Here is a 14,525-nt window from a genome sequence, read left to right as displayed (position 1 = left end):
TTCATCGGAATTTCCAGTGCTGAGAAGACTAGGGCAATCCTTGTGGCTAAGGCAAAAAATTAATAAAAAAGACATATTATGGTGGCAGTCTAGAGTAGCAGAAAGAGAATCAGCCTAGCCAATTCTTAACTCTGAAATTGATCCACGAGTTGCTTCTCAGCCTCAGTTTAAGCATCTATGTAAAAGGAGGGCTTTGGATCATACAATAGGGATATTTCGAGATTCTGTGGTTTCAGTAGTTTGTACGTCAGAACTCTTAACTTTGAGATGATTGTGTTCATTTTGAAGATTTAAAATACAGTAAAAAAATGAAAACAAATCTTTATGAGCATTTACTATGTTCAAAGCGCATTCTCTTAACTTTACAGAAACTCTGTGAAGTAGAAGCTATTATTATCTTCATAATAATAGTCCAGAGAGGTTCACAGAGATTAAGTAACTTGCCCCAAACCATAAAGTTAGTAAGTTGGGAAATGGGGATTTGAACTCAAGCATGTAGTTTGTCTTCAAAGCCTGAACTCAACCATTAACTTAAATGCACAAAAAAGACAAAACAGAAACCTTTTCAAGTTTAACTTTTGTTTTTTGTTTTGTTTTGTTTTGTTTTTGTTTTTGTTTTTTTTGAGATGGAGTCTCGCTCTGTCGCCCTGGCTGGAGTGCAGTGGCACGATCTCGGCTCACTGCAAGCTCTGCCTCCTGGGTTCACGCCATTCTCCTGCCTCAGCCTCCCTAGTGGCTGGGACTACAGGCGCCCGTCACAACGTCCGGCTAATTTTTTGTATTTTTAGTAGAGCCAGGATGGTCTCGATCTCCTGACCTCGTGATCCGCCTGCCTCGGCCTCCCAAAGTGCTGGGATTACAGGCGTGAGCCACCGCGCCCTGCCTTAACTTTTGTTAATCATTAAAATATAATATAGTTATTTTGATTGATTAACAGATGGAATGAGATTTTTAAAAATTCTCTTAGCTCCTTCAGTAGTGATTTTTTTTTTTGCAAACTTTAATAGGTTTTCTTAGCTTGACAACTCATTCTCTATATTCACGAACATCTCCTGACTTGTTCCTTCAGTGGAGATACCCTTTTCTAGCCAGAGTTGGCAAAAGTAGCAATAGCATGCATTGGCTTGTTTGAGAAGCCCTGGGTGAGCCTTTGTTGCATAAAGTAGGAGGTCTGTTATTGTCTTGGTAGCATATGCCTTCATTATAAGTTTGCCTCTTTGAAAGAATATTCAAAGACCAACACAAAAGAGAACATTTCCAGATCCAAGAGAGTGTATGTAGAAACAGTGGCAAGTTAGAAAATCAACTTAGGTATCAGATAGCAGCCACAAAATATGTTCTGAGGAAAAATTCATAGCAATTTATAACAGCTGAGAAAAAGAGGGAGGATGCGGGAAGGTAGATTTTGTCAGAATTTACTAGACTAAGGATTTATTGCATATTTTTTACTAATTAAATGTTGGGGATGTCAGACCTGGTTGAAAATAATTAAAAGTCTGGTTAAATAAGGCTTTTTCACCATAGCTTACCTAAAGAAATTTAGGTGCAAAATCTAGGTGATTATTATTATTTTCTAAAATAATAATGCTAGATAGCAGAATTCTTAAATGCAGAAACTTTGTGTCTGCAGCGCCCACTAAGCATTAGTGTCTGGTCCATAGATTTGATAATGGAAAGACCCTGCTTTAGCTATGCCAAGCCATGAGGTTACCTGAGGCAAGAATGTGGGTGTGTGTGTGTTTCATCTGAGTTAGGACCATATAAATCTTATTATCAGTAGAAGTCAGTTGGACATGAGAAGACATGACTGAAGTTAATCTCATATTTTGTGTTTAAATACTCATTTTTCACTTAGTAACAATGTCTCCTTGCAGGATTGAAAATCATGTCATTATGCCATTTGAATAAATACAGGATTACCTGATTCTTTACAGCTTTATAATCAAGAAAGTTCCTTGCAATCCTTCTTTTGATTATGAAAGAACATAAATACTTCTTCTGCCTTCTGGGGAAATGAGGACATACACATTGTTTCAATATCAATGTTTTGCTTATATTATCATCATTTGATTCTCTGTGTTGTCACATAAAATTCACTGTTTGCTAACTTAGTAATGATGAATTCTGCACACAAAAAACATCAGAGATGTTCTGAGGCATAAAATTGAAAATATAGTCATACCATGTTCCTCAGGAAAATCAAAGTAGAAATGAAACTGATTTCAAGGAGTAAAAAATTTGTAGTTGTTAAAATATGTTCTTTTCCACAAATCATGGAAACACTGAGCTGGAAGGACATGTTTAAGGTAATCATTTCATATCTGGATACATTTCATACAATCTCTTCTAAATAGTGTTTTATCAAAGTAATTCTTAGGGACTTGACTGAGAAAGAGATTCTAGGTAGTTTTTTTCAGTACTTACAACATCAGTTATAATTGTATAAAATTGCATTTTAATTTTATATTAAAATACAAAAATTGTAATTTACATTCAGCTAAATACTTGTTTCTGCAATTTAGGCTTTTGGCTCATTCTTATTAGTTATTGGTTGTGGAAGAGACCTGGTCACTGGCCCCTGAAAGAAAAACCTCCACATGTACTTCAAAATAGCAGCATCATGTATTAGCATTCTCTCTCTCTCTTTCTCTCTCCCTCTGTCACTCTCTCTCTCTCCGTCACTCTCTCTCTCTCCCTCCCACACACACATATGCCTACATTATACTACTTATTTAATCTTTAAAATTACATCTAGATTTGTAATCCTTTTTATAATTTTCATTTTCTTTGTATTCTTTCTAATTTTTAATATTCTACTCAAGTCTTAGACTGGAAGTGAACAGATTATTCTGAGAGTAATAGTTATTATTTCCAGACAACTATTGATAAACTTTCACATCTGTGTCACTTATTGTGCAAACTTGAGAAAGTTATTTTGCTTCTCTGAGTCTCTGTTTCCATGCCTGTAATCTAAGGATTACTCTAGAATTGAATTAGAGTATGTAGCTCTCTTGACCACTTGGTAACCCTCACCAATGTCTCTTTTCTTCTTGCTCTGATAACCGCATCCATTTGTACTTGTTCTTCAGACATTACCCTCTTGAGTTTTAACTATATCTCTATTGTGTCTAAATTTTTTTGTTTTTTATTTGTAAAAATGAATCAAACTGTGGAAGAAAAAGAAAGTAAAGACACCAACCAGAGAACAGCCTGATGTCTTTGGCCAGGGAGGGAATCTCAGCATACTCTGGACAGCAAAGCAAGAGGAGTCTCAGCGTTCATCGTGGAAAAGGTGTGGTTTCTGGCTTCTGGAATTTACATGATTGTTTATCTTCTTGTCTTATCAATTATCCCCTTTACATAAAACCATCTCAGACTATGTTACTGAACGCTGTGAAACCATATAATCTCTAATTCAGTATTCCTCTTTGTAGACCCAGAAGAAGATACGAGACAATGTGGAAATGCAAGAACAAGAAGGATTCTTAACTTTTACTTGTTTCTAAATTGTTAGTTGTATTGAAACTAGTCAGTTGAATGTGTCCCATTCACACTCTTACCTGACGTATGAAGGTCCTCAGGTTAAACTAAACCGATTTTGTCACTTTCATTCCTTGAACTTTCTATGAATAGAAGAAGCTGGTAATATTTTTGGATTTTATCTACATGACTTTCATTTTCCTGGAATTGATTTGAAACATTTGAGTTAAGCCAACTACCATTCTTTACTCAATATTTGCTTTAATCCAGTTTCTTTTTCTCCCCATACTCCATGTCCAAGCCTCATTGTCCAGATTTAAGAAGGAGGAAGGTCAGCCAGAAGAAAGTTCTGAAGTGTTGGAGGGACTTATTCTGTGGCATCTTTTAAAAGGAGACATAAGGACTTTAGCATTTACAGAAAAACAGTTCCACTTCTGGGGCTGATGGCTTTCACCAGTGACATGGTACGCATTTTTCATCAGGCTAGATTGTAAACATTACCTTCTCTTTACTCCAACTTTTCTCCCCAAGTCATCTTAGAATGTCACAACTTTCGAATGTCACAACAATGATCTCTCAGTTACCTGAGAGACAATTGCAACTTGCAAAATAAACAGTAAATGACTTAAAGCATCCAGTTAGTAAAGTCCCTCTGCCCTGACCTCATCCAGCACTTTCTCCTGCACTATGTCCACCTGAAGTCATCCCGAATCTTGAGATACTTCCTTCCTGCCTGGAAGATGCAGAAAAGGAATCAGCTAGAAAAAATAGCTAAAATACTGATAAAAATACATACGTGAGTCATTTTATATCAGGGGTCCCCAACCCTGCCCCCACCCCCAAGAGTACCTGTCTGTGGCCTGTTAGGAACCAGGCCGTAGCAGGAGGTGAGCTGCGGGCAAGTGAGCAATCCAGCTTGAGCTCCGCCTCCTGTCTGATCAGCAGTGGCATTAGTTTCTCACAGGAGCGTGAACCCTATTGCGAACTGCACATATGCAGGATCTAGGTTGCCTGCTCCTTATGATAATCTAATGCCTGATGATCTGAGGTAGAACGGTTTCATCCTGAAACCATCCCTGCCGCCGTCTGTGGAAAAATTGTCTTCCACAAAAGTGATTCCTGGTGCCAGAAGGGTTGGGGACTGCTGTTTTATAATCATATTTCTTAATAACTATTAATATAGAGAGTAGTTCAGCTTTTATTTATAAATTTATTGCCTGTTTTATTATAACAACATTATACTGTTTATGGTTTAATACATATGGTTCAAAATGTACAATACATCAAGTAGTACAGTTTTAAAATTTTATGCTTAAAACAAGTTTTGTGTAAAAAATGCAGATACATTTTACATGGCAAATCAATTTTTAAGTCATCCTAAAGATTGGTTTTTTTTGAAATTTAAAAACACATTTAATTTCAATTTCTCTCTTATATAACCTTTATTACTATAGCATGGTTTCCACTACAGTTTAACAATGCAGCAAAATTCCCATTTCATGGTAAATTGGGTTTTAAGCGGCAAGGTTAAAATGCTTTGAGGATCCTGAATACACCTTTGAACTTCAAATGAAGGTTATGGTTGTTAATTTAACCCTCATGCATAAGCAGAGGCACAAGTTAGCTGCATGTGCTCTAGACCGTAGAGCGAGCCACCGTTGAGAAGCAAAGGACAGCAGCAGGAAGAGCAATGGAACCTCCTCAGGACTTACCAGGCTGCTGCACAGGATCTAGCTTCTCCCACCTAAGATGGGCACATTGAAAGCCTTGTTGCAGCAGCACCCCCATCTGTGGAAGCACAGGCTGCCTGCACTTCTCCAGCTGCTCTAGCACCTGCCTTCCTGGTAGTCAGGGTACCAGGGAGAGGGAGGAGCACCAGGGTGGGGGATATTTAGGGGACCCCTTTCCTTCAGGACCACACCCTTCTAGGTGAAAGCACACTTGATTACTTTGCATTCCATCTGCAAAAACAAATTTAGGTTTTGAATATGGTGAAAAACGAAGAAAGGAAAATATAAAACTCTGTATTTTATATACAGTAAGGAATAATGGAGGCTGATAATGATCTTGCGATCAGCTAAGACAATGTCAGTAAGCAGGTGAGGTAGGGTGCTTTCTATGGGCAAAAGGGCGAATATCTTGAATGACCAGAAATGACTCGAAGAGCTGCATTACTATCATGGTAGAATGCATGAAGTAATACATCTAAATCTTTGCTAACCTAACATTATTACTCTCAAGCTTTATTATCCTCAAGGCTTAAGTGGCTGTAGCTGTTTAATTTAAAAGCAAGGCTTAAAAAAATAGAGGTTACTCATAATTCCCTTTCCATATCCCGTTTTGACTTGAAAATTATTTCACCAACTACTTTTCTGAAATGCTGCTTATAATACATATTCACAGATTGCCCTATGTGTTATTCTAGTCATTGGCCCGTTTTGCTTATAAAAAAGGCCATGTTTTGTATTCCTACAAAATCTGCAGACATTGTTAACATAATACACGTCATTATACATCATATGTATGCTACATCTACTCACTGACATTTAAAAAATGAGCTATTTTCAAAGACTAACACAGGATCTGTTACTGAGACATGTGTAGGAAGGAGCTCAGTGTAAAATATTTTCTTTGGATAGATCCCTTCAAAGGGATTAAAACACACAAAATATTATTTATACTAAACTTTCTTAAATGTTCTATGATATTTCTATTTCAAAATTCTCTTATTGTGAGAATATGTGAAATATAGATGTAGCAAATTCAACACATAAGCTTATACCCCTTAGCTTGAGTAAAAGACACATATATGGCTTCCCAGCACCAAGAAGATGGAAGAAACTCTACTGCAACTACTTCCCTTTTTCCAAGCAGCTCAAAATGCTTTAGCAAATACCTTGTGATTCTTACATCATTATCAATGATATAAGAAAAGCCAACGGAGACAAGAACCAGCGCTCCTGCTTAATCCACTAAATCACATTGCATTTTAAAATGATAAACACCTTCCTTTGGCAGGGGAAAAATAGAAGCTTAAGAATGTTTAGGAAAATTTCCTGGCGAATATGATCTTAGGGTTTTGAAAAACTTTAAGATTTACTACAATTTGAATAGTACTTGAGAATTAGGAGTGACAACATATTGCTTTTGGGGTATGAACCCAAACATTTAATTTATAATCGTGATCAGTTTGTGAGAGAAGCTAATAAGTGCCAAATTATTAGCCCAATACAGTGAGCTTTGCTATGCTATTTTGAATACTTTAGTCCAAAGATCCAGATTTGGTCAGTGTGGTATTCCAGCTCATTCTGGTCATATTAGACGGGAGCAAGGATCCTCTGTACAGAGCATAGTATGTGACCCTCGTAGCTGCGTTGGGCCAGCTAGGTTGCCAGGAACACTGGAAATGGGACAGATCACCCTTTCTGTCACTATCACATTTTGTGTGAGAAGTGGATCAAAGCCTGCAGTGGAAGGTTGCACGAGGGAACCAGAAGCCGAGTAAGTCTCCGTTACTAAATAGTTACCATGCTGCAGAGGGTCAGGGATGGAAACAGCTGGCTGGACAGACCCAGAGGCGGACAAAGCAGAAGCTCCTTGACTTCCTGACAAAGTCTGGCACTTAACAAATCCTGTCTGCTGGACTTCTATGGGATGGCCACAGGATTCAATCCCATAACCGCTGTCTTTAGAGGGTGGCTGAACTTGTTTGCCTTCACCATCAACACCAAGGCTTATCTCTGCAAGTTTTTTAAATTTGGGTCCAAGTGAGTCCAAGAAGCTGTCATCCAGGTCATCAGCAATAAAACTGCAACAACCCACGGAGCCCACAGGAGAACCAGTGGCATCTGCGCCTTCATTATCATAGATCAACAAGCAGTCATTTGCTTCCTGGCCATCGTCTTCCTCCGCACAGGCAAATGCTTTCTAAGACAGAGAAAAAGTGGGAAAAAATGAATTTTAAGAAAGAGTCAGTTGAACAATATAATACTGTTTGTAGAACTCATTTGGATTATGAATGCCCAAACTAGGTAATCCATAGAAGTAAAGGACACTGTCTATTAATAATCTTGTTCAAAAAATTATCTGGTGTTTGGACAACAGTATGGTTGACATTACCTCAAAATTGAGCTAGAACTTTTGTCTAGATTCTACAAATCTTGTGGGAGCCTGACATGTGACTGTAACACACATCCCACCTAGAAATATCCCAAGAGTCCTCATCTCAAACAACCCCTCCCTTTCTCCCCTGCCCTGCAGTCTTTCTTCAAACACAATATCACTCTTTGTCTGCTTGGATACTAGGTCAGACCTTGGCACTTACCAGTATCGATACCAAAACTTAATGTGAGATCCATTCTAACCATGCCTCTCTGCCCACCAATCTTTGGTTATCAAATGAGAGGCAAGCATCCTACTTTTCAAAGTCTTCTTTGTTTTCGTACCTATGTTCCTTTTCTGTTCTATGCTTCCTGACATGTCATTCCTCCCATCACTGATCTTCCATCCTATTCTTTTTGCCTCCCCTTTTTTGGGGGTCATTAATTCAGTGGTTCTTCAACTTTTTTAGACAGATAATGTGAATACTCTACCCCTCTCTCAGGAAAATATACACACAGGTATTTGGATATCCTTTATGATACAGGAAATACAAAATGAACTGCTTTGTATTCTTAAAGAAGATGCTAGAAATTCTCACATAAAAGAGATTTGCCCTCAGTTGTTTGTTCAGTTGGAGGAATGAGATGCTACTTGCTATATGCTCTCATGTTGTGGTTATCTACTCATTCTTCTTTTATTATTAATTTGTTTATTTTAGAGACGAGGTCTCACTCTGTCACCCAGGCTGGAGTGCAGTGGTGCCATCATAGTTCACTGCAGCTTCTACCTCCTTGGTGCAAGCAATCCTCCCACCTCAGCCTCCCGAGTAGCTGGGACTGCAGGCAGGTACCACTGTGCCTGGCTCCCATTCTTCTTTTGATCAGTGACCCGATTTTGACAGCTACCTTAGGTTATCTGTATTATTTTGGCAAAAAACAAACAAACCATTTTTTTCTTGCATTTTAACAAGCTGTAAATAAAAACTGCAAAACTGAAGTATATAATCAAATAAAAACATCTCTAATGTAAATAAGATAATCAAGCCACAAAGTTTTTCACCAAATTACCTGAGAAAAGTAGGAGTCCAGAAAATTCATGCTTATTGCCCCATCAGCGTAGTCCTTATTGGTTCCTCCAGTGGAATGCCTTGTTCTCATGGTTCCAGACTGCCCTGAGGAACAGATGCCAACTCCAGTGGCTGCTCCGAATCCTGAAGCAGCTCCTGACACTGTCCCTGTTGCAAAGCCTGCAGCACCTCCAGATTCAGTGGCTGCTCCAAGCTTAGTGGTCATTTCCATTCCTGAAGTGCCTTCCACCGCTGTGCCTCTGGCATACGTATTTGTACAAACTTCTAAAAACAAGGGAGAACATTCTGTAATATCTTATGCTGTTATTTGTTGCATTTTTATAAAATGGGTCTTGGGTGTCTATAAGCAGTCACCATGTAAACAAGTAAGTGGGAGAAAATACAACTACATGACTAGAGGTGATAACATCCCACAATGTGTTATGTGAGAGTCACAAAGGAGGGCATATAAACGGGTGAAAAAGCTCTAAAAATATACTAATTTTAAAAGTGTACAAAGAAATAAGATTTTCAGTGACAACAGCCAGAAATAGAAAAGACAGGATATTTAGTACACAGCTATGGGAAGCTTCTAATGCAATGCTTGTTTGTTTTCAAGAAAAAACATTATAGTTAAGCAGTCATATGAGCTCAGTATGGAAACCAAAGAGGAAACATACATAATGTAATCATGCAAATTAGCATGTCTTGGTACCTAAAGAGAATTTAACAAATCACGACTATTCAGCCTGTTACCTTTACATTATGCTTTCATGGAAAGTTACTTTTTTCTAGATAATTCTTTACATAGCTCTTGCTATGTAATTCTAATGGGAAAAGCAGGTGAGGATTGGAGCATCTGATAAAGGAAGACAGTTACATATTTGGGGAAATCTCATGCGGATTTTGCAGGATGGACACTTGAAAACAATCTATGGAATTAAGCAAAACTTTAATATTAGGCATTAAGTATTATTGTTCTTTTAGTTCACTGAGTAGTTGTGGCACTCAGATAATATTAATGCAATAGCCACTTGGTAAAACCAAAGAAATAAACAAATTCACCTGTATGACCTGTATGACAGCATAAGTGATCATGTCCTAGTATGACTGAATGCAGGAATTAGTAATTGAACTGAAATCAGGATACTGTTAGTTCTGGGGAAGAAAGAAGGGGAACAGGATCAAGGATGTGCACATGAGACTTTAACTGAAAATATGACTAATGTTTGGAAAAGACAAAGTTGGGTGGTGGATACATAGATGTTCGTTATATTTTCCCTTACATTTTTCTATATGTGTGAAGTCTTTCCTAATTAAAAAATTAGTAATTGATTGCCTGAGAACTACACGTCACTAAAGTTTGGAAAAAGTATAACAAATCTTTAGATATTGACAATGGTGGCATCAATGGATAAATTAACTTATTGAAGCCAGACATGTCAGGGAATTGACTAATATAAAAATATTAAAACAGCTTTTCTCCATTTCAGTGGTAACAGCTCCTGACATGTGCACACAGATGCAAATTATTAAGAAGATAATTTGAACACTTCTTATTTTTTAATATTTACCACTTAACTCACCATTGCTTTCAAACATTTTATGTCCACTTACCAGAACTTTCCATGAAATCGGCTCCATTGGCTGTTACAGGAAGCACACAAATATTTGTGATTTCCTGCAAACCATGTGAAAAAGAAATTCATTTAAAAGTGAACCAGATTTCAGAGCAATATAGTGACATGTGGCCCTTTGCAAATTTGTAAATGATAACATTACAAGAAGTGCAAATTCTTGCAGCGATAACCATTTCTATGATTTGACATCTGAAGAGCTAAAATCCTAAAAGCCTCCATCTATTCAGCACTGACTCTGAAACTGAAGGTCAAGAAATCTCTTATTTTTATGTTCCTTTGCCTCTTTTCCTATCTCAATGTAAATCAAACATTTTCTCTATGTAATTGAAATACATAATTTATGAACTGGATGCTTACCTTGTCTTCAGGATGGGCTCCTTCAATTCCCCACTGATGAATTGTTCCTTCTGAGCCATCAGGAACTGGGATAAAACCACCAGTCACTCCCCCAGTAGAACCTGCCCCACAGTCACAGGTCAACAGCAGAAGGGGGGCCACTAGTGAAAAACAAAACAAAACATCAGAACACGTGACTAATTTAGGAGCTATTTAATGTGATAATTTTTCAGAAATGTTACAAAGAAAATACAGTATCTTAAATATTTGTAGAAAATTCCTAATGAAAACCAAAATTAGTTTCTACAAATGAAACTTGGTACAGTAAGCACACTAGAATTTCATGTGATTATGAAACTGAAGAAGACAGATCAGATCATTTCTTGTTTTTTTTTTGGTATATTGTCTTAAAATAGGCACTGATGTATGAATGAAAGTGGCTGTTTGGCTCCTCAATCCTTTTCCTTAATACATTTTTATGATTATTACATTTATTTGCACATGTTGGGGCTATGTATGTTGTGTCAGGTGAATACACAGATAAATATATGACCAGAATGGTCCAGATTTTAGGTGGGCACGATGGTGTTTTGGTAATCTAGTCTCTAATTATCTCTCAGTAAACAGTAATTAACCAGAAAACTCCCTCAGTAACTAGGGTGATAGCCTAATAAATGGCTATCAATGCATTCTTAATTGTAATTTAAGAATTTCTTAGTTGTGGCTTGAGCTTGGAGGGCTCTTCTGGCAGTGTAAATATCTTTCTGTGCACATCCTTGGCAATAAAGATTAATGTCATTCTCATGTGAACTGACCAAGAGTGAAATACTTATTCTTGAAAGCAGGTGTTTCCCACACTTTGTTGTCAGTGGCCCCACTGCCACCTCTGCCCTGCCAAGGCCACCTGAATCCTAATGTTTCAACTCTCTTCACTTAGAGGCAGCTTACTGAGGGGTTTGAGCATGCAGCCTCTGAAGTCAGATTCCAGGGTTTAAATTTCGGCTGTACCACTTAACAGCTATGTAATGTTGGGCATGTAATATCATCCTTCTTTGCTCAGTTAACTCATCCATAAAATGGGGGAATAAATAGTATCTACATCATAGGTTGTTATGAGGATTGAATTAATATAGGTAAAGGCCCAACTCCTTAATACTATATTTTTAGGGTTTAAGTTTCAATATATGAATTTTTTTGGGGGGACACACACATTCAGACCATAACAATTAATCTCCCAATCCTCTCCAGGGGCCACTGTAATGCACTGCACACTTGTCCTTTCTTTTCCAGTCTCATGTCACAGCTCTAAATCTGACCTTCATCATCTCTCTTGAACTCTTACAATGACCTCTTAAGTGTTCTTTCCTTTCTAATTTACACTGTTATACTGTACACACTGTTGCCAGGGTTGTCTTTCTAAAATACAAATATGATCATGTTAGTCTTTTATTCAAATGCTTTTAGCAGCTCCTCTTTCTCATAGGATAAAGTACAAACACCACAGCATGTGTATGTAGCCCTTTCAAATTAGTCCCAATGCATTCTCTGTTGCTCCTTCACTTTCCACAATTTCCCCACGCTTTAGCCTTCGAAGGCTGTGTGATTCCTAAAACAGAAAATACTAAGTGTTTTCTGGCCTTGGCTGATGCTGTCAATTTTTGGAAATGCCTTTTCCATTTTTTTATACTGATTATATCCTAATCATTCTTCAAGGCTCAATTGAATGATTCCTCTATTCGGAGAAATGTTCTATAACTACCCCTTTGTAGTAATTTCTATTATAGCTTTATCATGGTATTTTTCCCCTATAGTTAGACATGCATGAAAACCAAAATCAAGTTTCCTTTTCAGCTAGAAGCTAGCATAGTGATTCACATAGAGGTACTTAAAAATTTTTGGTTCTTGAACTTGATTAATACGATATTGAAAAACCAAACATCTGAGTGTCAATTTCAGCTCTTAAACTAAATGGTGTACTTTAGAATAGTAAATGCTTTTGGAGAATAAGGAAGGGAAAAATATAGCATGTGTGGCAATTAGCTGTATCTATAGCAATTTATTTCTTTTTAAAAAAAGGGACCTGAAAAAATATTGCAAAACATTCATATCTGTTCAGTTGAAGTGATGGTTGTATGTGTAGGTGTCTACACATTTTCTCTACTTTTTGTGGTTTTAAAATTAATAATCATATAATTAATTTTAACTCTAAAACTGTGATTTTTATAATAAATTAAGAAAGTGAATTTAGCAAGGATTTCTCTTGTTTATACAAGAATTAGGAAGTTCTTTTAAATAGAGACCTCTTACAATCAAAATACTATTTGATTTACAAGATTTTGATTCAAATACAACTTTTCAGAAACCTATCTATTGAATAAATTTTACCTTTATTGGAAAAGGATACTTATGCATAGTTTTCTAAATGTGTTTAATAAACTTAGTTATATTAAAAGTGAAGGTATTAAAGGGGATGCATATTCAGATGGCAATCTATTTTGAGGAAGTGCTAGATGAAGCAATAACTTCTCAGAACCTATGCTATCTTAATAGCATATGATATTAATATTAATATATGCTATTGATTAATATTAGTGGGGGTTAATTAATTAATTAATATTAATAGCATGTGGTGATCTCTTAATAGCCTATGATCCCCTATTTGTATTTCCCTAAGTTTATTTGACTAGTGTTCTCTTTTTATCTTAGAATCTCATGAGATGTAATGAATATAGAGAAAACATCTTAGAAAGTGCCACACTCATGGATAAAGCCATAATTTTGACCATGAACATTACTAACAGTGTGTAGAAAGTCTTCATGATTTGCTTTTCTCTTGATTATCTTGTGCTGTCTTCTAAATGTCTGACATATATAACTTGTGTTGCTATATGAATATAGACTGTTAGCAAGCGACATGTTACACATTTCAGATTCTTTCTGAAAATGCAATTTCCCCCTAGCTTTTCCTATAAAACATCAGAGAATATTCTTTCCCCATTGCACAGATGAGCAGAACAGCATGGAGGCCTTTGCAAATGAGGACACCTAGTCCAACAGAGAATGAAACATTGGCTACTCACACAGCAGCAGCAGGAGACCAAGGAGCAGCAGGCCGATGGCGGCAGGCCCCAGCCTCCCTGAGTGCGGCCTGCCATACCTGGTCCCAGGGCTTGTGGTTGGGTAAGAAGTTCCACAGATGCCCCTGTTGTCACACTGACAGACTTCCAGTGTCAAGCTGCCTGGCATCTCACACCGATTGTTCTGACTGTCTGTAAGTACCAGGGAGATGTGGTATACTCCAGGAGCTATCTGTTCCTGGGCTCTGAGGAGGGCCGAGGTAGCTGTAGAGAAAGAATCGTGCAAATCAACAGTAGGACGAAGTGTCTTTTCAGTCTATTTTGTGTTACTATAACAGAATATCACAGACTGGATAATTCATAAAGAAAACACATTTATTTCTCACAGTTTTGAAGGCTGGGAAGCTCAATATCAAGGTGTCAGAATCTGACAAAGGCCTTTGGACTTCATCATCCCATGGTGGAAGGTGGAAGGACAAAAGAGCATGAGAGCAAGTGGGGGCTGAACTCACCCTTATAACAGCTCACTCTTACTGTAATGAACCCACTCCCATGGTAACACCATTAATCCATGCATGAGGACAGAGCCCTCATGACCTCATTTCCTCTTACAGGTCTCACCTCTCAACACTGTTGCAGTGGGGATGAAGTTTTCAACACATGAGCTTTGGAAGACCTATTCCAACCGTAGCAGTGTCTTACACTCTTACTACTTATTTTCATTAGCAGAGTTAGTTGCCACAAACAATAGGGTTGATAATAGAGTGAGGTTTGAGCAGTGATGAGGGCTATAATGGGTTCAAGTGGGTAAATCTGTCTACACCT

The 14,525-nt window shown here is 37.5% G+C and overlaps 1 protein-coding gene across 1 annotated transcript in view; it reads right to left on the bottom strand.

The window, feature by feature from the left end:
• Positions 1 to 4,661: 4,661 nt before the first annotated feature.
• The window catches only part of DSG3 (desmoglein 3), a 30,769-nt gene continuing 20,905 nt past the window's right edge, over positions 4,662 to 14,525 (bottom strand). The window contains exons 12-16 of the mRNA XM_004059285.5: positions 13,704 to 13,964; positions 10,645 to 10,784; positions 10,265 to 10,328; positions 8,649 to 8,932; positions 4,662 to 7,407 (exon numbers count right to left, since the gene is read on the bottom strand). Of these exons, the coding sequence (XP_004059333.4) occupies positions 6,793 to 7,407; positions 8,649 to 8,932; positions 10,265 to 10,328; positions 10,645 to 10,784; positions 13,704 to 13,964 (1,364 nt within the window). The 3' untranslated portion in view covers positions 4,662 to 6,792. The remainder of the gene's footprint in view (positions 7,408 to 8,648; positions 8,933 to 10,264; positions 10,329 to 10,644; positions 10,785 to 13,703; positions 13,965 to 14,525) is intronic.

The sequence above is a fragment of the Gorilla gorilla genome, chromosome 17, assembly GCF_029281585.2.
Source record: "Gorilla gorilla gorilla isolate KB3781 chromosome 17, NHGRI_mGorGor1-v2.1_pri, whole genome shotgun sequence".
Classification (NCBI taxonomy): domain Eukaryota; kingdom Metazoa; phylum Chordata; class Mammalia; order Primates; family Hominidae; genus Gorilla; species Gorilla gorilla.
Note: the sequence above shows the minus strand (reverse complement) of the source record. Positions and strands in the feature narration are given on the sequence as shown.